The following is a 23,001-nucleotide window of genomic DNA, read 5'->3' as shown; positions in this document are numbered from 1 at the left end:
GCTGGTATGCACAAGTGTCTAGCAAAAGCCATACTCACTTTTACTGTAGCAGGTTGCCAGCACACCTTTATCTGCAGGGCTGGCACTAATGTGCCAGATTTCACCCGCTTGATGCAGGAGGACATTTTTATTTATAATGTTATTCTCATCGTCAAAATCTATGATGTGGATCTACAAATACAAGAAAAGGACACATCAGGATCTCAAACACTTTCCTCAGCATTTTAATTAAACATCATGATCACCAAAAAGTCATCAGATCACTTCACCAACACACCTTTAATTCACATTATACTAACAACACATGTCTGTAATTCAATTCTTTCTGCACTCCTCTTTAATGACAGGGTAATAAGTCCCCGTAGAGTATCTTCACAATTCCAAGCCACAGAACTACCCTCTGGTCCTCTCCAGCCTCTGAGATTAGGCTGCGGCTGGCGGCCGTCCTTGCTGTTCAAGGCAGCAAAACCCTCTCAGACCGTTGTGTGCCTGCAGGGAAGAGAAAGAGCTGGCGGGGCTGCTGCCCCTTGAGATCTGAGAGCGACCCTGGGGCCTGCTGCACAGTGGAGTGGGGTGGACCACGCTTGGCCGCTCTGGTGAGCAGAACTTGATCCACCTCAGAAGTGATTTGAGTGGGAAAGTGTGGGAAAGATTGTATTTTAGCACGGTTTTAGCTTTTTTCTCAAATCGAGACCAATGGCTGTCAGCATTTATGACAATATAAATATTAATTACAAAGTGCTAAATTTAAGTCACTAAACAAAAAGGTTAAATATGCTCATACTTTTCTGAATAAATTTTAGAGGAACTGAAGTGATTTTTATATTCAATCTCTTATCAATATTAAGTCAACAAGAAAATAATTTTTTTAATATAAACTTATACTAAGAAAATAATCATGGATCTTCACAAAGATTTATATCCAAGAATGTGCACCATGGCACTGATTATTGCCATGGACAGGCCAGAGTCACCCAAGTGTCCAACAGCAGGGACTGTCCAATAACATGTCGTGTAGGACTGCAACACACTACAGGGAGCCATTCAGTATGTTCCAGAGCACTTCAGGGCTAAGGAAAAAAGTCCATGACACATTTAAGGAGAAGGGAACACAGAAAGGAACAGAACTACAACCATTTTTGTTTACACCAGAGGAACTGGTTGTCTCAGGATGGCGGGATCACAGGTGTCTTCCTTCACCTGTTTGTGCTTTATCAATATCTTTATTATTTTTGCGTGATTAATATGCATTACTTTAGCAATCAAAACAGAGTTTCCATGACGCCCAAGAGCATGTCCACGCTGTTCAGACTCAGTGTCACTGTGGATTGCTTCCTCTACGCAGCACACCAACATTCCGGCTTCCTGCAAGAGCACTCTGCACAGTGTAGACAGAGCTCAAATTCAGCAGCAGCCTTCAGAGCCACATGGTGCCATTCCCCATGTGCACAGTGGACAAGCCAGCACTGGGCACCCAGAGTAGAGCCACAGGATGCCATTCTCCACGTCACGATGGCAAGGCCGCAGTAGCTGCTCAGGATTACTGAGAACGCAGCGGTGCCCAGTAGGAGCCCGGTACACACAGGTGCCTTCCCCTTCTCTCTGCCGGAGATGAGCCATCACCACTGTTATCTTTAAAGTCACCAGCAGACCGTGCCTCCTGCCCTCAGACCCAGCAAGGCTTCCCAGCAGGATGGAGACATTCCTGGCAGAAACTGTCTACATTACAACTGCACATCCAAGAACTGGGGCAGCAGCCCCTGCAGCTTCCTCTGTTGAGTACCCTTCTTCTCTGTGGACTGCTAGGTGTTGAAAGCCATCCATTACCAAGCAGTCAAGTGCTATTACTACGAACATGTGGCAGTGCTTACTGAGGCCAAACACATACACGTCCTAGGACCCAGCAATTCACTGACACTGGGCACATGCCCAACAAATGCCAATAAAGGGCAAGAATGTCCGCAGCAGACTGACTCTTGATAGCAACAATGTGTGACACCCAGATGTCCACCAACAAGAGGACCAGCACTTTCAGAGAACAGGGCACCTAAGTGACGGAGAGGAAATGGTGACAGAAGCAGCAGAAACAGCAGACATGCAAGCCCTTCCACGATGTTCAAGGGAAGGCCAGTGGCTCCCATGGCAGGGCAGCCAGGACTAGGGACGGCCAGGTGGCAGTCACACACGTGTGCAGGTGTCAGGGATGGGTGTAGTGGTATGGCGCAGATGCATGTGCAGATAAGCAGCATGTGCGTAAGTCACACCCACAGACAGAAGCCAGGGATCCACACATGGCAGACGCAGGAGGAAAGCCCGCTCCTCACTGTAGCGAATGACAGGAAAACTGCAAGACAGAACCCAGGGGGCCAGACAGCTCAGGGGCAGAGGCTGCCCAGCACGCCCTCAGCCCTGGGCTCCTCCCAGCACACAAAGAATTAAAACATGGCAACTCTGATACCGATGGATGTTTATTTTATTAACCAACTTAACTGGAAAGACGATTGTAAAATTAGTACATGTTGTAATATGGATAATTCTTTTAGGAGGTTTACTACAATATATACATAAGAACTACACAAATGTTGAAATTGAAACAATAATTTGATTTCTTCAAATCTGCCACCAAAAATAAGCCAGAAATATAAACTATGAAATATTATGTGACTTTAATTATTATGATTATAATTACCAAAAATGTTGTAAGAGTGCTCAATTTTAAAAGCAGATATAAAATGGCTGGCAATTATGCAACTACCACATGTGAACACGAACTAAAAGGTATTATACAAAATCAGAAATAGCTTTCATGTTGTTAGGGAATTTTTTCTTTCAGTGTTTGACACATTTCCTACTTATCGGAAATCCATTAACACTGAAAGAAAGAATGCACTTAAATGTACCATTTTGCCACATCTCTTACAGGCACTACAGCACAGGGCACTGACAGGCAGGTACTAGCACTTCTGCTGGCTGGCTCCGTCCACCTGCCACAGCACAGCATCCTGCAAATCTGAGGCACCAACCCTCGCTGTCACAGGCCCCTGGCCCACCTGCCTGCAGGCCTGGCCTCCCCACAGAGCTGTGTTCTTGCCTACAAGGACCCCAAGCAGATACTGTCCATCAGGCTCCACTGGTTGGTGCACCATCTTCCTTTAGATCCTCTCCCTGCAGCCCTTGGGCATGCAACCTCCACTTCTAGCCTGACGTGCCTGAAGGTTTTTCCACCTGTCTTCCTCTTCTAAAAATTCAGAGTCCAAACACACATTGTCATGAACTGCTTCAACAGGGCTATGTTCAAAAGGAAAGTGAGGCATCCATCAACTGCCAAAAGCAAGAGCAACAATAATGGCTGATGTCTGCAATGCCCCAGGACTACCACAAGTACTTTACCTTTGGCAGCTCCTCTTATCCAAAGCAGCCCAGTAAAATCCTAACCACGACGTGAAGGAGAAGAAACTGAGACTCAAAGCTTGAAGGCGCCTTGGCCCACTCAGACAACCAGAACCAGGGTCAGGGGAGCCCCCAGCACTCTGAAGCCCACACCTCCGGCCTCAGGTGCCTCCCTCCACCTGAGTGTGGTGGCAAGGCGCCAGGCCAGCAAGGCAGGAAGCAGTTCCTGACCGCGGGGAAGATTGCTCAACTCTACTCTCAAAAGCACTGTGCCTGCTCCACGCCTGCACCCAGCTCACAGGACCCTTTAGGCCAGTTACAAAATGAGTCACACGTGGAACAAGCTCCGAATGGAATGAGGGAAGAAAGGGATCAAGCACTGCCACCCGGGTCAGGAAGGAACTCTTCACAGCACAGCTGACTTTCAAAAAGACATTAGTCACTGAAAACAAAGATCCCACTTGCATATTTTAATCACCAATATTAAAATGTTTAAAGCCCAGTGTGAGCCATAAGGCCACAGATGACACTCAGCACACTGGGAGCTACCTCTGCAAACAGCAAACCATGTTCATAGTTTCCCTTATTCCCAGCTAAAGCCAATGACCCTGACAACATAGTTCTTCCTGAAATCTGCTTTGCTTCAGCATAAATATATCAGGAAACCTGGGTTCTGCCACTTCCTAGCTTGCTACCCTTGGCCAACTCACTAAAGCTTTCTGGGCTCTTGTTTCTGCATTTGCAAATTTAAGGTACTAGACTTCTAGATCCCTTTGTTCTAACTGAAAATGAGTACTAGTACTTTAGCTATGTATTTAAATAAGAAACTAGATCATGATTAAATAGGCCACACCCTTCCAGAGGTCTGTCGAGCCCATACTATGACTACCGCTTGCCTATCCGTACCAATACTCTTTCCTTGAGTCTTAGGCCCCAGGTCATTTGAATAACCCCTGCCCAGGAAGCCCAAAGTATGCTTGGCAGCCAAGGGATAAAGAAAAGTCCTCACATTCCAAGACCTCCTGGGAATAGTGACAGTCCTCAGAATAGACAAAATGAAGTCTCCTTTGCCATTTGTGGCCAAGAACTAGGGATACAGCTGGAAGGTGACCAAGTCATTGGACACAATGGGCTGTTTACTACCACACTTTTAGATATAAATCTGAAACTCAGAAAGACCGAAGCATAACTCTGCACTTAAAAAAAATATGGGAGCCTAATGACATGGTGGGTGAGAGCCAAATTCTTGAACAGCAAAGAGGAGGCAACTCACAGAAGCAAGGAAGCCAAGTATGGCCCAAGGCTGCAGCTGTCCTTGCCCCTTGCCCATTTACACCGGTGCACATAGCCCACTTCAGGCTCAGGAGCCAAGCAAAAACCACGACACAGCTCTAGAGCAGGTGCTAAGGAAACCCTGAAAGGCTGCTGGGAAATCCTGCAACTGGAGCCACCTGCTCTTCTGGTGGGTTTTTCAATCAGGAGCAGAGACAGGACTCCCCGCCCCGCCTGTTTTGTAGCATAGACACAATACAAACCACCACCCCCACCACCAAAGTCTGCAACTCAGGAGCCCCCAAGGCAGCGGGAACATCCATAGGCGGTTCTAGGCCTTTGCTCCTTGTGACTCCAGTGGGGACAACTGGCAACAGGTGTTGACCCAATGTTCCTTGAGAGCCAGACTTACAACACAGAGGAATTTACCACAGTAAAACTATGGAACTGGATGACCAGGCATGATTCCTAGATGCTATACTTTAGGCAGAAAAAAGTCTGATTTCTTTGTTTGAAAATGTAACAAATGTCACTGAGAAGGCATCACAGGACATCCCAAGATTTCCTGGTGAAAAGGAGTGCATTTACTACATTAGGAATGATGAGTCGGAAGCATGTGCAGACACCCCGACAGCCTGTTCAGCGCCTGCTGGGGATCCCAGCAGCAGGGGTGTTTGGCCAGGCCATGTCTTAACATAAAACAGGCTGGGGCCACTCAGTAGCAGGTCACTCGCCTAGCGTGCCCAAGGCCTGGGTCCACAAAGAAAAAGGAGACACAGCGATAAACAGCTCTTGGTCCTGGAAAACTGTTGGGTCAGGGTGTGAACACAGAAGGCAACCACTGGACCCGACAGCATGAGCCGCCAGTGGGGGCAGGTGTCCACACTGACAGACAAGGGCAGTGCAGCAAAGACTTGACTTCAGGCTGGGGACTGGGCCAAGGGAGCTGGAAAGGCCTCACGTGAGAGGTCACACACAGCTACGTGAGGAGAGACAACGACACAAGGAAATCCTGGACAGGAAGTTCCAAATTTCCCTCAGGAGTCAATAATCAGTTGAGCTCAACCACTGTGGGAAGTCAACAGACCTGGGGGCTCAGCCATCCTCAGAAGAGGACAAGGGTCACACCAGATGTCAGATCCCTGACTAGCTGAGCTGGGAGGTGGAGGGAACCTATAAAAGAGTCCCCAGGTACAGCAGATCACCTGGGGGCACTCAGAAACAAGAGCACCCTACAGAAGAAGCCCTTATTGAAGAAAATAAGATGCAGAAAGGAGGACGGGTTGCTGGCAGCATGGCCTGGGCTCGGGGCAGCCCAGCTGGAACCCAGGCTATCAGATACTCCAACTGCCCAGAGCAACAAGGAGCTGGAAGAGAGGAGGGCGGGGAGGAGCAGAGGAGGAGGAAGGGAAGGAGGAAGGCACAAAGAAGAGTAGAGAAGCTGAGGTTAAGTGGGAGTGGGGCCAGGACTCTGGATTTTTCCCAAGCAGAGAGAGATTCCGAGGGGGATAGGAGAGGAAACCCAGGCAGAGGGGACTCAGAAACACACTATCATTAATCCAAACACAACACAGAACAACACAGCTATGGCCATAAAACCAGGGACAAAAGTTACCCTGGGAAAGGAAGGAGTGGCCTGTCACCCCTTGGCTTCAGCAGCTTCTCCACTGACCAGGACAAGTCACTGAGGCTGTGAGAGCCCACATTCCAGACCTCTTGGCCATCTGGCACTCCTGTCCTCAGAAGGAGGATTAAGACTAGTGTCCCATCTGTATAAGAAATAGGAGGTTACCAATATGGAAGGTATTGGAGAAAAGTCTACTGCAGAAGCAAATAACAAACTTCAGATCTAGAACCCTCACCCGTCTCCACCTCCTGGTCTCCTGCAACATGCACACACCTCATTCACAGCCCACTGAGACACTGCACGTCCAGCGCAGCACTTCGCTGAACACACAACTCAGGACACATATGGGACCCTATCTGACGTGTATCTGTTCATTTGTATGTACCCAGCACATAAAAAGAGAAACTCAAGAGCTCTGCCCATGTGCAGTACAAGCAGTGGCTGAAAGGATGCCTGAGCGAACGGGTGTCTCAAAGACGGCACACACCTGCCCCCAAGCAGAAGGCACAGCCAGCACTAGGAAATGCCCCTCTCCTGCTATGGTTTGGAGTCACCTTCAAAAGACAACCGGAGAAAGAGAGCTATCACTCGGTCCTCCCATTCTACCATGAAGAAAACTGTGGCTGTAGCCAGAGGCCACAGCCTAGATTAGCTGTGTCATCAGGAAGTATAGCAGGACAGAGAAGACGTTACTGTGGGGGCTCTGTGAAGCACCAAGCAACTCCTATGACGGAGGGTGGAAAAGACCACCCAACACTTACACACCCCAAACTTAAGCTCAAATATGCTTCTCTTACCATGGGAAAGTTGGATTTCTATATAAGACTATTTTAAGAAGGATAAAATTTTCTGATTAAAAGGCTTCTTTCACCAGGCCCAAAAATGCACACCTTGTACTACAGAAACCACACTGAAGACAGCAGTGCTGGGAACTGCCTTAGGGAGCTGGCTGTCCCCCCAGAGACCACAACAGCACTGCTCAGAGAGAAGAGCCCGTGAGTTCTGAGACCCTAGGAAAACACTAGCTCTCCACTTCTTTCAACGCTAGACAAGAGCATCACCCCTACTGCAGCACAATGTGACCAAGACAGCCAGGCCAGGAGCGCAGAGGACAGGCCCACTGCTCACCACAGGCTGGGGAGCAGCTCCAGCCTCCCCTAAATCTCTGGGATTGAGAACCACTGCTGTGTACATCTTCATTAAGCATTGATTACACTGTTAACGAAAGCGTTAAAAGTACACGTGTGGGGTGTGAATGGAAGGTGCGTAACAAGACACTGTTTACTCTTACGCAACTACTGGGAAATCAACCTGAGTGATATCAGAATTTTTCAACTAGGAGGAAAGAGAGGAAAAATGTTAAAACTTCTTTAAACTAACTAACTGGATCTTGCCTTGTTCAGAAAGGCTTCCAAGAGACAAATGCACTATTTCTTGGGCTAATTCTTTCGTAACACCCTCACCGGGGTACACCCCAGGTAGCAGCACCAGGGCGGCCAGGGCGGCATGGCTGCCTCTCACGGCCACTCTCTGTCCCTTCATTTTGTTTTTCATCTGTACATTTGTTAGCTCTCTTTTTTTTAAGAAAGCATCTCACACTAATAAAAACAGTAAGTTCTTCCTTGTTCTCAGAAGATTTAGAGAACTGAGCTGTACTATGGTAGAGTGTCAGAAATCAGGCAGATTTAAAAAGCAAGTAATAAGAAGAGGGCAACTGGAGGCTGCGGACAAGACGGGGAGGCACAGTCCACTCCACCTAGGCAGTCCCCAGTGACAGGAGGGAGGGCCCAGCACCTGCTGCGGCCTCGCGACAGGACATTCGCGACATTCCACCCAGCCGCGGGCATGGCTCTGACCCACTGCCTAAGTGAGATCGATGCACTGGCCGCTGGCTTCCCTCTGGGGTGGTCACCAGCAGCCACTCTCACACTTATAAAGGAACCTCAGCTACATCTTTTTCCACAGGAAAAGTCACACACACACACACACACTCTCTCTCTCTCTCACACACACACACACACACTCACACACACACTCTTTCTCACACACTCTCTCTCTGAAACACTCTCTCTCATACACACACTCTCACACTCTGTCACACACACTCTCACATACACACTCTCATACACACTCTCACTCTGTCACACTCACACACTCTCTCACACACTTACAGTCTCACATACACACTCTCTCACATACTCTCATACACACTCTCACACTCACATACTCTCTCACACACACTATCACACACACTATCACACACACTCTCACACACACACTCTTTCTCTCACACACACATTCTTTCTCACACACACACTCTTTCTCACACACACACACAACACACTGTCACACTCACACACTCTCTCACACTCACACACACACTTTCTCACACACACACATACTCAGTCACATACACACACACACTCTCAGTCACACTCACACAGTCACACACTCACACACTCTCTCACACACTCACACACACACTGTCTCATACACACACACACACATACTCTCACACACACACACACACACATACTGTCTCATACACACACACATACTCTCTCACACACACTCACACACACACTCTCTCATACACACATTCTCTCACACACACTCTCACACACACACTTTCTCACACACACACACACACTCAGTCACACACACACTCTCAGTCACACTCTCACACATAACACACTCACACAGTCACACACTCACACACACTCTCACACACACACTGTCTCATACACACACACACTCTCACACACACTGTCACACACACACTCACACTCACACACACATACTGTCTCATACACACTCACACACACTCTCACACACATACTCTCACACACACACTCTCACACAGTCACACACACACTCACAACACACTGTCACACACACATACTCACACTCACACACACACTCTCACACAGTCACACACTCTCACAGTCACACACTCACTCACACACACTCTCTCACACAGACACACCCTCAGACACACACTCACACTCTCACATACATACTCACACACACTGTCACACACACTCACACACACACACACATACTCACACACTCTCTCACACACACTGTCACACACACACACTCTCATACACACATTCTCTCACACACACTCTCTCACACACTGTCACACACACACACACTCACAACACACTGTCACACACACACTCTCACACTCTCACTCACACACACTCTCACACACACACTCTCACACACACACACAACACACTCAGTCACACACACACACTCTCTCACAGACACACTCTCTCACAGACACACACACTCACACATACACTCTCACACACACACATACACTGTCTCACACACACTCTCACACACATACACTCTCATACACACGTTCTCACTCTCTCACACACTCTCTCACACACACACATACACACACTCTCTCTCACACATACTCTCTCACACACACACACACACACTCTCTCTCACACACACACACACACACACACAGAGACTCTCTCTCACAGACATCCACAGACACATTCAGAAAACCATATTAGTAAGGAAAACATTTACAGCATCCCCATCTCCCACCACCTGGAGATGCCACAGCACTAATTTTGGCCCTTTCTGACCTATTTCCTTCCAGCCTTCATTACAAAGATTCGATTTTGAACTTTGCTCTTCTACACCACAGTTAGTCGCAGTATGTTATGATCCTAAGACCCCAAGTTGTGATGCTTCCTCGGATCCGTAACTTTACTGAGCACAGTGGACACTGGTGCACTGCGAGCAGCCTGGGGACCCGTGGAAGTCCACCTCCACGGATGGAAACTCCCCAGTGCCCGCCCAGCATTTTCACATTTTGATATTCTATTTTTACAATTGTTAAGCACCAGTGAATTAATATTCTTGGTGCACAAAGCTTTTCCTAGGTTGTGGATACAGAAATTACAGCTTGAGTAAAAGAAATATTTATATACAAAGCTGTATCTAGATAAATATCAACAAATTGGCGTTGTAGTCAAAATGCTGATTTTAAATCCCTTATCAACATGGGATGTGACGATCTCGATGGACCTACGCAGCAGGAACGTTCTTCATGAGCTATTTTGACACATTTCTCCTGTGGGACAGAAGAGAGGCTCTGTGCGTTTTAACGTGGCCTGTGGACAACACCCCCATGCCAAGGAAAGCACACCTGCTCACAGTACTCATGGTCTTTCTGTGAAGGGCACAGGAGACGCTTGGTCTCCATCCCAGCAAGCCGAATCAATTTGTTCAGGGTCACAGTCACAGCACAGGATGAATCCAGACCTCCCGAGTGTCTGCTACATCCTATGAGCCAACAGGTGGCCAACAGGCGTGACAGTCTGGAACCCTGTGCTTAGTGGGACTGGGACAAGTTCAGCGATACAGAGTGCTGGGAGCAATCTGAGAGGTCACCCCCGGAGCAAAAGCCCCCAGACTGCTTCTCAATCACTTATAAGGTAAAAACCTGTGTAGCCACAAAAACCAAGCTATGGAAGTACTACCAGCACAGCAAGTTCAAATCGCTGCACTCAATCTCCGTACCTAGCTGGGTTCAGCCGTCATCTGAAAACATGTTCAAGTCTAATACAAGTTTATTTTGTTTGTGTGACATTTTTTTCTCACATGTTGCTGGAAAATGAAGAGCAAAATGGTTATAAAACTAAGAAAAATCTCAGTAATTAACATGTATACATTTCAAAAATAGTTACCTGATTATCATATTTAAGTGACTGCGTCCCAACCAAAAACCGAATGGCATCTGCTTCTGCAGTCTGAGGTGTCAGCGCACGTGCCTGCAGGAGGGAAGGAAATGCACACACATTTATGAAGTCAGGCTGGAGACGGTTCATCTCCCCCACTGCTGATGAAGGGTAAATCAGCACAGTGTCTGGAGCAGCCACACACTAACCATTCCACTTCAAATCTGCATGTGAAAGAACTGTAAATGGGCACACAACTAAGCAATAAAGACATACATTATTTACACAGCATAGCTAATGCTTTTAATAAAACCTTTATTTCAACAGTAATAGATTGGCTAAGCAAATTATACGTCAACAATGCAGCAGAAAATGGCTTCTAGCAATAGCGGCATAGGTGGTTTAAACCAATGTCCCTGCAGAGAACAACAAGGAAAACTAAATGGGACCCCCTGAATCTGTCTCGGGGCCTCAGAGAACCAGGAGAAGGAAGCCTAGAGGAAGACCAACACCTGGCTAAACCCACCTAGCGGCACCTGTCAACTGAAAACTGCAGCTAAGAGGCTGATGGTGAGTACAGCCATGACAGACCCCCAGGGCTTAGGACACAAGATGCAGAGCCCACCACAGAGAAGGGGCAGGTAAAGCATTCACCCCATAAGCTAGAGCTTAGGAGCAAAGGGAACTAAAACTGGAACAGCACCAATTAAAGCTCCAAATAGTTTTGACCCTTGACTTGATTGATGTGACTGAGCAGGCCAGTGCCCATAGACTAGGAAGCCACCTGCTACTTCTGTAGTGAGTCCTCTGCAGTGTTGAGAGCCACAGCCGAAGGGGCCCCAGCAAACTTTCAGACTGCCAGCTGATGATTGGCTCACTGCGGCCCCAGCAACATCTAGCTGATTGGCTCCTCTGCAGTGATGCTCATTGGGCTGTTTCCCCGCTCTTTCAGACTGCCAGCTGATGATTGGCTCACTGCGGCTCCAGCAACATCTAGCTGATTGGCTCCTCTGCGGTGATGCTCATTGGGCTGTTTCCCTGCCCTTTCAGACCACAGAGCTTCTCATTGGGAGACTATTTTGGCTCCGCCCACGCAACCCAGCCAATCGGCCTCAAGAGCAGGAGGATTGTGGGAGGTGGAGAGGATGGTGGTAGGGAGAGAGGCTTGTGGGAAGCCGGTGGTGGCAGTTGGGCTCTGAGGGTTTTTCCTGAGGAGCTGTTTTGTTTGGTGTGTGTGTGGTTCTAAAAATAAAGTTCGTTTCTTTTGACAAGTGGCTCCTGAATTGTGCCCAGCCAGACTGCGGCACTGCAGAAAGATGACATCCAGAGTTTCTGAAACTCATCATATACAAAGTCGAACAATCAAAAAGAGCAGAGACAGTAAGACAAAACCTTATGGACAAAAGAAACAACAGAAAACAGCCTTCAGAGGATTCAGGTGATCAGCTTCCCGGAAACACAAGCTCCAAAGTGCCAAGACATGTGTACAGGAATTTCTGGAATGCTCTTGGGAATCACTCCACATGAGGGTGAAGAGGTAGCACTGGGCGGAGGGGGAGGTGAACTGCCTCATGTCTGCATTGGAGGCCTGGGCCAGTGCAGTTCAGGCAAGATGGTTACAGCTTTGTACCATCACCACCTACCCACCTCCATCAGTCACTGGATACAGGCTGTCCCTGGGGGTGTGACCTTAGGCAAAATGGCTCTGTCCAGCCAATCGCAAATCCTGCAACAATGCCCTACTGAGAGATATCAGCTGCCAACATTTTCACAAACTGCTGGATTTCCTGAAATTAAAATCTAAGCAGCATAGGACAGCATAAGTGTTAGGTATTAGATTTAGACTTCAAGAGTCAAGTGTCGAAAGCTTGGTCCTCCAAGTGGAGCTTCTAGGAAGCAATGGGATCCTGAGGGCTTTAACGTCATCATGGATTAATGCACTTAGAGACACAGCAGGATGGAGTGGGGGGAACCCAGGAGACAGGCCCAGCTGGAGGAAGCAGGTCACGGGCTACAAGGGTATTTCTTGTCCCCAACCCCTTCTGCTCGTGCACTCTTTCTTCTTCACCACTGTCATGAGGTGAGCAGTTTGGCTCTACTACCCGCTCTGCCATGATGTTCTGCCTCATCTCATGCCCAGAAACAATAGAGCCAGTGGACCATGCACTGAAACCATGACTTTCTTAGGTATTTGTCACAGCCAAGAAAAACTAACATAATAAATTACACAACTGTACTTAACACATTCAGTAATTACAAGACAAAATTAAGGATATCTGGGGCTGGGGCTACAGCTCAGCGGTCAAGTGCTTGCTTCACACATGCAAGGCACTGGCTTCGATCCTCAGCACCACATAAAAATACAGAAATTGTGTCCATCTACAACTAAAAAATAAATAAATAAATAAACATTAAGGATATCAGATGAACTATCTGAGGCTTGACAGGGAAAGGCCACATACCGGGTGTTAGAGCTCTGATAGGACTTCAGGCTCATAAGCTCAAATCGAACTCTCAAATGACCCATGACAAGTCCCTAGAGCTCATGTTCTGCTGCCTCTCATGAGCACCCTAACACTATGCTTAAAACATGCACATCTAATGCCCAGAACCTGTGAATATGTTAACATGTGGCAGAGGGACTATGCAGGCTGAATAAGCCAAGGACCCCGAGAGCGGGATATTATGCTACAGCACTGAATCATGTGACTTCTTGAAATCAGAAAATCTTCTGGCTATAGTCGCGACACAGGACAGAAATGAAGGCAGCAGCAGGACTTGGGCAGCCCTTGCTGGCTCTGGAAGGCGGGAGGAAGAGCTGCGAGGAATTCTGGGTGGCTCCTACGAGCAGGAAGAGGCAGACTCTCCCCACACCTCCCCAAGTGAGGAAGACCCCTGATGCCTTGGCTTAGCCCAGTTGGGCTTCTGACCTACAGAACCACAAAACTGAAAAATTATGCTACCTTAAGCCACTAAATTTGAGTCAGTTTGTTAAGGCAGCAGTGGAATTATCCTGCCTCACCCACTTCACTGAAGGTGCCACCCACTCAGTCCATGTCTTCTTTTCTCACGTGGAGCTAGAAAACACACAATGTTCTCCTTTCTCATCTGTCACAGCTGATTTCTATGAATTTTTCCCTGATTTTTTTATTCATTCCTTTCAAAATCAGTAGAACAAATAATTTAACAGTTGTCCTGATCATTTAATCTGTCTGGTTTTGACTTGATTTCTATAACTAAAACAAAACCATGAGATCTGGGTATCTACTGCAAAGAATTCTAAGACAACAATCTCATGAACAATTCTTACAAAACACAGCATATTATATATATTTCTGCCCTTCCCAAAAAAGACAGCAGCACAAAAACTTCAACTACTGAACCACATTTCAATAAGACCAAGGAAACTCTGTGTGCTACTGGACACCTGGAGATGTCCCTACAACCTTTCCAAATGCCCTTGCACCCACGGGCAATACCAGTGCTCCCTCTTCCACAGACTTGGATGGACAGTTTTTTGAGCATTAAATCTCTTCGGGAAACTGATGAATTTATTGTGAATCTAGAGACCTCTGCCATGCAAGAATGCACATACATATGCAAAACAATTGATGATATAATATCAGCAACACCTAGGAACCTTCGAACTCTGATTTGAACACCTGGCTTAAAGAAAGCTTGCTCTGGTGAGGCAGAGGAAGTCACCTACGGAGGAAGGCTGCTCAGAGGGCTGAAGACCAGGTCAGTGGAGAAAAGATGGGACAGTTCCACACAATCAAGAGCACGGAGATCTTCATATGCAGGAACACGCTGCCACCCAGATGATGCAAGTCTAAATGTTCCCAAATCTAAGACCCAGGAGAGGACCCAGCTGAAAGGGAATGATTATTTTACATTAAGACTTTTTCAGTGAGGAAGCCGATTGCATGTGCAGCCCCCGTGGAGGTGGGTGCAGGGAGATGCACCAGAGGCAGGAGGCAGAACCCCTGCCCTAAGGAGAGAGAGACTGTATAACACCAAGACAGACTGTACAAGATTGAGTATCCAAGCCCTGCCCAGACCACAATGCAAGTTATACCCCAAGGCTTGACCTTAGCAGGCAGGGTTAAATGTCTTTGTTGTTTTACAATTGAAGAAAACCAAAAATAGGTAAAAGATATTAGTGGCCAATCCAAAATAGAAAGGTGACTCAGGAATTCAGGAGCTTCGCAAGTGGGAGAGGACCAGGCATTTGCCTCTTCAGTCAAAGCAGCTGAGACAGCCAGAACCAGACACCCTGAAAACAGCCAGGGCAGCACGGGCAGGGGTCCAACAGGTCTGTTTCAGAGGGAGCACGCTGCCAATTTTACAAAAGCTTCAAAGTTAGATCCATCTCATTTGATCTCATACAAGAAAAGACAGTTTTAAAGAAACAAAAGACAGAAATCATTCTTATTAATAAATCAAGGTATATCTTAAAAAGTCAGTGAAATCCCATAAAACTTTAAGATCTTTCTTGTACATTATTAGGTAAAATCACAAAAGTAATATAATTCCAGTCATTCTGGTGACAGGTGTCTATAATTCTGTTTCTCTGATTAACTTAATGAGTCTGGTCATAATAACTGTTTTTCGGGTATTCCAATGGTCCTATTCTAATAAGAACAATTCTTAAAGCGTAATAGGTGACAAAACTTTCCACATGCTGTCGTGCATTGTCCTCATAATTCAATGAAGTAGACAGAAGACAGGGCAGATGTCACTACTCAGTAGGTAAAGAAACTGAGGGCCAGAGAGGTGAAGTGACTTAATCCCTGGTACAAAACTACTGAAGAGGAAAAAGAAGTCAGATTCCAACCTTCGGAACTGTTCCCCTTCTTCACGGTGAAGCAGTAACTAGCCATGCAGAGGACGCACCTGGTGCGCGAGCACAGGTCACCACACGCTCCACATGTCTCCCCGGCTCCCATGAAGACAGAGCAAGGGTACTTGATAGTCATAGTCCTGTGCTGACACCAGTAAGAGGACTAGAAGTACTGAGCAGTCAGAATCACAGCAGGAACAGTCCTCGGAAACACTAGGGCGAGTTGGGGGAGGCCCATATACAGTAGAAGTACTACCAAGTGTACAAAAGTCCCTTGGGAAATTCAACATTGTATCCAGTTGCTTACCAGATTAAGCAAGTAAACAATGTCACTAGGACAGGTAGCGAATTATACCTAGTTATAATTCTTCATCCAAATTTTCCCACCAAGAGCCCTGGTCCGGACAGTTTAAACTACCCTAAATGGGGCATGGTGGCAAGGGGCTTCAGCTTTAATCCAAAGAGACGGGACAGGGTCAGTTTCACACTCATCTTCAATAAGTAGTCCTCCTCCAGAAACAGCCCTCTCCAGATGCTGCTCCCAAACCATCAGGGTGAGTCAGTAAGAGGAAGGGAGAGAATGACAAATGTACTTAGCACCCAACTGATGCAGTTCAAAAGAACAGCAGCAGGGCAGAGGTACACCCCACAGTGGAACACTTACCTGGCTTGCACAAGGTCCTGGGTTTGATGCCCATCACCAGCAAAAAAATAAAATAAAGCAATAGCTAAAAATTCCTCTCCTAATCCTCCGAGACTCTGCCCACAGAAGCCACCCCTGCATCAACTCCCACAGGAGGAAATGAATCCACAGGGACGGGGCTGGCCTCTTTCTTCTCTGCTCTGTCCCAGGCACAGAAAAGAGTGCTTGAATCATAAGGAAAATAATAAGTACTTGTCAACTGCATGCATTCCCCAGCAAAATGTAAGTCACCAAAACTGATCTCATGAGAAAGTCACGAAGTTTGAGCAACTAGCTTCGGGAAGTGAAAACAAGGACAACACCAGTAGAGTATCACCAGGCACAGGCAGTAGAGTGTCACCAGGTACAACCCGTAGAGTGTCACCAAGCACAACCCGTAGAGTGTCACCAGGTACAACCTGTGGAGTGTCACCAGGTACAACCCCAGTAGAGTGTCACCAGGTACAACCAGTGGAGTGTCACCAGGCACAACCCCAGTAGAGTGTCACCAGGTACAACCAGTAGAGTATCACCAAGTACAACCCCAGTAGAGTGTTACCAGGTACAACCCCAGTAGAGTGTCACCAGGCACAACCAGTAGAGTGTCACCAGGCACAACCAGTAGAGTGTCACCAGGTACAACCAGTGGAGTGTCACCAGGTACAAACAGTAGAGTGTCACCAGGCACAGGCAGCAGTGCACCCGCTGGGCCCCCAGAGGCAGGCCCCCAGGTGCTCTTCCTGAGGCTCTCCCAGCCACAGAATCAAACAGCCACAAAAATGACATGACAGATATGAAAAGGAAAGTTCCACGTAAGCTACTAGAAAGGGGAATCCAGCAGGGTGCCATTCCTGACCAGATGGAATTCTTCCTGGGAACTCAAAGGTGATCCAATATTCACAAAACTACTAATACGAGAAAAAATCAAATGATCATATATGATCAATTCCATGGATGTAAAAAAATTTTTTTAAAAAGTCTTTTAAAAAAACTGAATCTCGACTTGCCTTGCATTTGCCAAGCCCTAGGTTTAATCCCTAATTCCAAAAAAGAAGACAAAAAGAGAGAACTCCACCAAAAAACTGAATCTCCACCCTCGATATTAAAACTCAACAAGGCACACATCTGCGGATCTCCGCACAGGCCTGAGGGCACAGGCTTCCTCACCAACAACAGGCCTGGCCCGCCGGCCCAGCCAGCCAGCCACCTGCCCAGACTCCTCCCGTCAGAACCAACACTTGGCTTCTCCTTGGTAACAGTCTGCTGCTGCGTCCACTTCTTGGTTTAATGTATTTTACTTCTTTGGATACATTTTATTTATTAAGATACTGGGGATTGAACTCAGAGGCACTTAACCACTCAGCCACATCCCCAGTCCCATTTTGTATTTTATTAGAGACGGGGTCTCACTGAGTTGCTTAGTGCCTTGCCATTGCTGAGGCTGGCTTTGAACTGTCTCAGCCTCCAGAGCTGCTGAGATTACATATGTGCGCCACTGCGCCCAGCCGGGTCTGAGTAGATTTTAAAAGACAGTTACCTCCCCTCCACCTCTTATGCCATTCCTTCCACAAATATATCTGGTTTGCCTGAGGTCAGAGCCTATAGGTACCACACACAGTGATGTGCACATAATAGTACCTCAACAAACATTTGTATGCTCAGTCTCACCTCATCCAGCCTCACCTGGTACACTTTCAGTCCCAAAGAGGTTTCACAGACTTCTGCTGTCCCATTCTGTCTGTCCCATTCAAAAGTAGTCACAGTCAGTAGAAAAGTCTTCCTGACAATGAATTGGTCTACCTCCTTGGGAAGGAGGGTCAATGGAGCTAAACTAAAATCTACCCCAACAAAAGCATGTCAACTGTCATCCTCCAAACAACTACTAAGAAAATGTCTAGATGACAAGGGCTGAGGGCGGGAAGAGTGAAGCAGGACTCCCGATTCCCAGCAGGCCAGTCTAGGGCACCCAGGAAGGTGTGTGAGGGAACTGCTCAAGGCACTCAGCTGCTAGGGTCAGAGACAAGAGCTCCCTGAGATGGAAATTCCTCCTCACCCCAAATCGATAGTCCTGATGATACACAATGTCCCAATAAGATGAGGAAACAAGAAAAACAGGAAACTGCAGGAAAATGAAAAGCTGTTCAAGAAAAAACTGAAAGCATGCTACCCTATGAATCAACAGTCAATATTTCTATATTACTAGGAACCACAAACATCTGAATATGGACTTCAGGATATCAGTGATAAAACTATGCTGGGAGTCTAAAAGGAGGCAAGGAACAGTGTGAAGAAAGCAAAAACTTCCCATGTCATGTGACTTCCAGTCAACAGATTATGAAAAGTACATAATGCTTTTCCTTTTTATGGTAAAAAACCAGAAAATACAGTTTTTGAAAACATTGAAAGTGGTCATCTCAGGTAATAAGCTAAGATAAGAAGGGAGGGTTTATGAACCTGCTAATTTTATTCTGATTTTCAGCAACTTGATTTCTTTTCTTTTTTTCACTACCAGGATTGAACCCCAGGTGCTTTACCACTGAGCCACATCCCAGACCCTTTTTTGTATTTTATTTAGAGAAAGGGTCACACTAAGTTGCTGAAGCTGGCTTTGAATTCAGGATCCTCCTGCCTCAGCCTGGGATTACAGGTGTGCACCACCAAACCCAGCCCTAATTTCTTAAATTACTTCTAACAATTACTTGGGTGTTTTAAAAATGTTAAATTGGCAAAAGTAAAAAAAGAACTAAAATCCTGAACACAAGTCAAAATCCTTTCCTATAAGCTAAAAGAGGTCATAACACCAAAATGTTTCACAAACACTAATCTGGTCAACACTTTTCTATCCTAAAGACCTCTTTCTCTGCATTGGTCTTCTGCTAAGCAGAGTGTCTGAGACACAGTTCAGTGCTTGTTTTACTCAGCTTCTTCGCAGTTGCAACTGAAAGATTTGACCAGAACAATTGTAGAGGAGGAAAAGTTTATTTGAGGGCTCACGGTTTCAGAGGTCTCAGTCCACAGACAGGAGGTTCCATTCCTTGGGGCTCTAGATGAGGCTGAACATCATGGCAGAAGAGTGTGGCAGAGGGAAGCAGCTCCCATGAAGATCAAGAAGCAGAGAGAAAGAGAGAGAGAGAGAGACTCCACTCTACAGATCAAATTATGTACCCCATAGCCATGCCCCTAATTATCCACTTCATCCAGCCACAGGGAACCTGCCTCCAGTTACCACTCCATTAATCCCATGAGGAATTAATTCTCTGATTAGGTTAAGGCTATACCCCACTCATTTCTCGGCCAAACCTTTCATTGTCTCACACAGGAGCTTTTGGGAACACCACATCTAAACCATAACAGTGCTCAGTAATGCTTCTTAGGAATGAGTCTTGCACCTTACCTTCCATATGGAATTTACATTCAGAATTCTGTCACGCTATAACTAGAACATTTACTGAACACCGAGTTCTAAGTGCTCGAATTAAATATGCTAACTCACTTAATGTTCCTAACGAGAACGAGGGATAAGGACTTGTTTTTCCATTTCATTGGCAAGGAAACCAAGGCCCAGGGATGCATAATTATTAAATGCTGGAGCCAGGATTTCAACCCCAGGCGTCCGGGCAGCTTGCTTTCAGGACCTCATACCGCTGCCTCTCGCAGTCAACTACCTGCAAGCAGAGATCACTTGGGCACACACTGCCACACACTCGTGTGCATAAAGCAATGTATGCTTTTATTTCTCTGAATCCTTCCCTCGGAGCTTTATCGTCCCAGGAGCTCCGGCGCTTTCTGAACAGGTGAAAACCGTTGCGGGCTCACCTGGCCCTGGGCAAGCCGCGGGCTTCCCCGCCGCCCCGCGCATTCCCGCTGCACAGGCCTCGGGGCTCCCGAGGCTTTGCTGAGCACCTACTGTGCTCTCACGGTGCCCAGGCACCGGAGAGGTCCGGCTGGAGAGCAGCCGCAGCGGAAGCACGGGAGCAGGGCGACGAGCCATGCCGGTCCCAGCTGGCCGGCCGCCGCGGTCCGGGGCCACGCTGGCCTCGGGAGGCCGGCAGGACACACGGTTCCCGGGCTGGAGGAGTCCCGCGTGGCCTTTGAGCACGCAGACGCAGTCCCGCCTTCGGGAACCGGACGCCTGCTGGCCAGCAGGTCTTGCGTGCCGCCGCGGTCAGAAGCTAAACGGCCCGCGCCTCAGGCCTCCGGCTCCAGGGCGCCCGAGCGCCGCATAGGCCGTGCAGCACCTTCCGCCCTCCAAGTGGCCCACCTGGAACTCCAGCCCGTAGATCACCGGCGCATCGTCCTCCATGCTGCGGCGGGCGGCCCACGGTGCCGCTGACGCCGTCAGACCCTCACTAGAGGCAGCGCGTACCACCTCACCGGGGGCTCGCAACGCCCATTCATTCCCTGCCCGAGACCAACGACTCGGGTCCTGCACCTTTCCTGGCCCAGGCCGACTACCGTAGGGCTCACTTCCTGTTTCTGAGGACGCGTCATCAATACGCTCCCAGCCGGCAGCCAATGGCCGCGGCGCGTGGCTCGTGCGCATGCCCACACGGGCTCCCGCGGGTCAGCTACAGGGTCCCAGGGCGGGAAGGCGGGGCTGGTCCCGTGCGTTGGGCGACTGGGCGTCTGGCTCATCGCAATTCTGTTTTCTGGATGGAACCCTCCCTGCACCTAACCTTAGATAGAGTGGCCGGAGCTGGGGCATCAGTACTTTACTGCCAAACGGCAGTCCCGAGTGTTGGGCCAACGCCTTCCACTCCAGCGTAGGATCTTCGCTGCAGCCCCATGCGCAGCTCAGACACTCCCATTTTACAGTTAGCCCCTGCGAACTTGAGTCACCCCATCGCGATCGCACAGGTCGCCAGTGGAGAGCGAGAGTAGTCTCCCGCGGGCGTTCCAGCCCGGGATAGTGTGCTCGGAAGCCGCACTCGCGCCGGCAGGACTGGGCCGACCTTGCCTGGGATTAGGAGTCGGCTGGGAAGGCCGCGGAGGCTCCCGAGGTCGTGAGACATAAAGCTCGCTCTGGAGAGGCTGCCTTTAAGGTGCAGCGCGCCCAGAGCGCCCGCCTTGCGCTGGGCAGTACCCTAGGGAAAGGGCAGTGGCATGGCGTGGCATCTATAGAGGGTGTTAAATAGAAGCCCCTTCGCTAACCCGGCCCCCGGGGGTTCCAGGACCACACACCTACCACTTTTAGATTTTCCTTCCACTCCTACTTAGACTTAGTGACAAAACAGCTGGGTCTGGTTTTGCTTATCTGCGACCAGCACCATGCTTGGGTTCAGTGAGCAATCACGCAAGCAGGGGGCCAGCCACAAGGACTGTATCCCACCTTCGCCGGGTTTAGCTTCGCACTTAGTAATCCACCCCCGCCGTGATCGCCCTTTCGTGATGGTCAGTGCTACTGCACAGTTCTTCAGGTGCATCATGGGAAACGGAGAGAACAAGCCGGCCACAAACTCCTAGAAATGAGTATTTTTAGAAAGTGTCTCCCTTTCGCCTCCTGCTCTGCCGTAAGCTTTCGGGTTGCCCTAGTGTCAGAACTCGAACCCACGGTCGGGATTTCCGTCCACATTCCGGGGACTATGGCGGCCGGCAAGTTCGCACCTCAAGATGCGGACTCGTGCCAGCGCCCCGCCCACCTCCAAGGAACCGGAAGTTCCGGAGCTTGGGATCCGGAACCGCGGGTTCCTGAACTGAGCATGGGCGGAAGTGGACGCGCAGGCGCAGAAGTCGCGGGCCCCCCCCGGAAGCTGTCACGGTTCCTGTCGCCGCCTCCCCGACTTTGGTCTCCACCGACAACCCCTTTCCCGGCCCCGGGCGGGTGGCAGGTGAGGACCAGCGTCCCTGCGATCAGGGGACGGGCCTGCACGCAGACCCTGGCGCCCCCCGCCGCCCTGCCCTGGCTCTCCCCGATCCGTGACGGTTTCTGCGGGGAAGCGGCTTCGTGGTCCCGCAGCCCAGCCTCCTCACCTAGGGATGCGGAGTGAGGGGGAGCCCAGCAGCTGTATCTGAGGATCGGATGGGCAGGTGGCCAGGCACGCAGCAAGTGCCAATCAGTGTTGCCAGTTTCTGCTGTCAGCCGTCGGTGCTCCATGAGCACGACCTTTCCCTTTTGCTCTTGCTGTTCTCAGTGTCTCACTTTCCCAGAATTAGGGAGACAGTATTATAAACTGAGGGAGCGGGGAAGAGATTATTAGAGTGCCTTGGTAGGCCCCCATGGAGTCTTAAGGAATAAGTAAGACTTATTCGAAAGGCTATTATTAAAGAATATATTGGCAAGAATGTGGAGAAATCGGATCACTTGTGCACTGTTGGTAGTGTAAAATGATTCCATACCTATAGAAAAGTTTTGCAGTTCCTCAAGTAAAAATCCAATTACCATATGATGCAGTTCAGTTCTAGGGGGAATACGGAAAGGAGTGGAGAGCAGGACCTGGAGGAGAGACTGGAATTCCATGTTCATAGCAGCAGTATT

At 48.6% G+C, this 23,001-nt stretch overlaps 3 protein-coding genes across 6 annotated transcripts in view; 1 reads left to right on the top strand and 2 right to left on the bottom strand.

Moving 5' to 3' along the window:
* Window positions 1-20,993, bottom strand: part of EIPR1 (EARP complex and GARP complex interacting protein 1) — a 118,066-nt gene extending 97,073 nt beyond the window's left edge. Inside the window, exons 1-5 of one of the 4 annotated variants that reach the window (XM_081264935.1) lie at window positions 20,788-20,921; window positions 19,521-19,579; window positions 11,011-11,094; window positions 278-489; window positions 39-171 (exon numbers count right to left, since the gene is read on the bottom strand). Coding sequence is in view for 2 of the 4 variants with exons in the window: in XM_081264933.1 (XP_081121059.1) it covers window positions 39-171; window positions 11,011-11,094; window positions 20,788-20,829 (259 nt within the window). In the remaining 2 variants the exon portion in view is untranslated. Of the gene's footprint in view, window positions 1-38; window positions 172-277; window positions 490-11,010; window positions 11,095-19,520; window positions 19,580-20,787 lie in introns of those variants that run through there. The other 3 variants (XM_081264933.1, XM_081264932.1, XM_081264934.1) reach the window with 3 other exon arrangements.
* Window positions 1-23,001, bottom strand: part of ADI1 (acireductone dioxygenase 1) — a 214,875-nt gene that overhangs the window by 112,349 nt on the left and 79,525 nt on the right. The window lies entirely within an intron of this gene.
* TRAPPC12 (trafficking protein particle complex subunit 12) overlaps window positions 21,897-23,001 on the top strand; it is a 60,709-nt gene continuing 59,604 nt past the window's right edge. Inside the window, exon 1 of the mRNA XM_081264931.1 lies at window positions 21,897-22,354. The gene's annotated coding sequence lies outside the window, so the exon portion shown is untranslated. The remainder of the gene's footprint in view (window positions 22,355-23,001) is intronic.

The sequence above is a fragment of the Spermophilus citellus genome (assembly GCF_964194105.1).
Source record: "Spermophilus citellus genome assembly, chromosome: 13".
NCBI classification, from domain to species: Eukaryota; Metazoa; Chordata; class Mammalia; order Rodentia; family Sciuridae; genus Spermophilus; species Spermophilus citellus.
The sequence above is the reverse complement of the archived record's forward strand: the minus strand, read 5'-3'. Positions and strand labels throughout refer to the sequence as shown.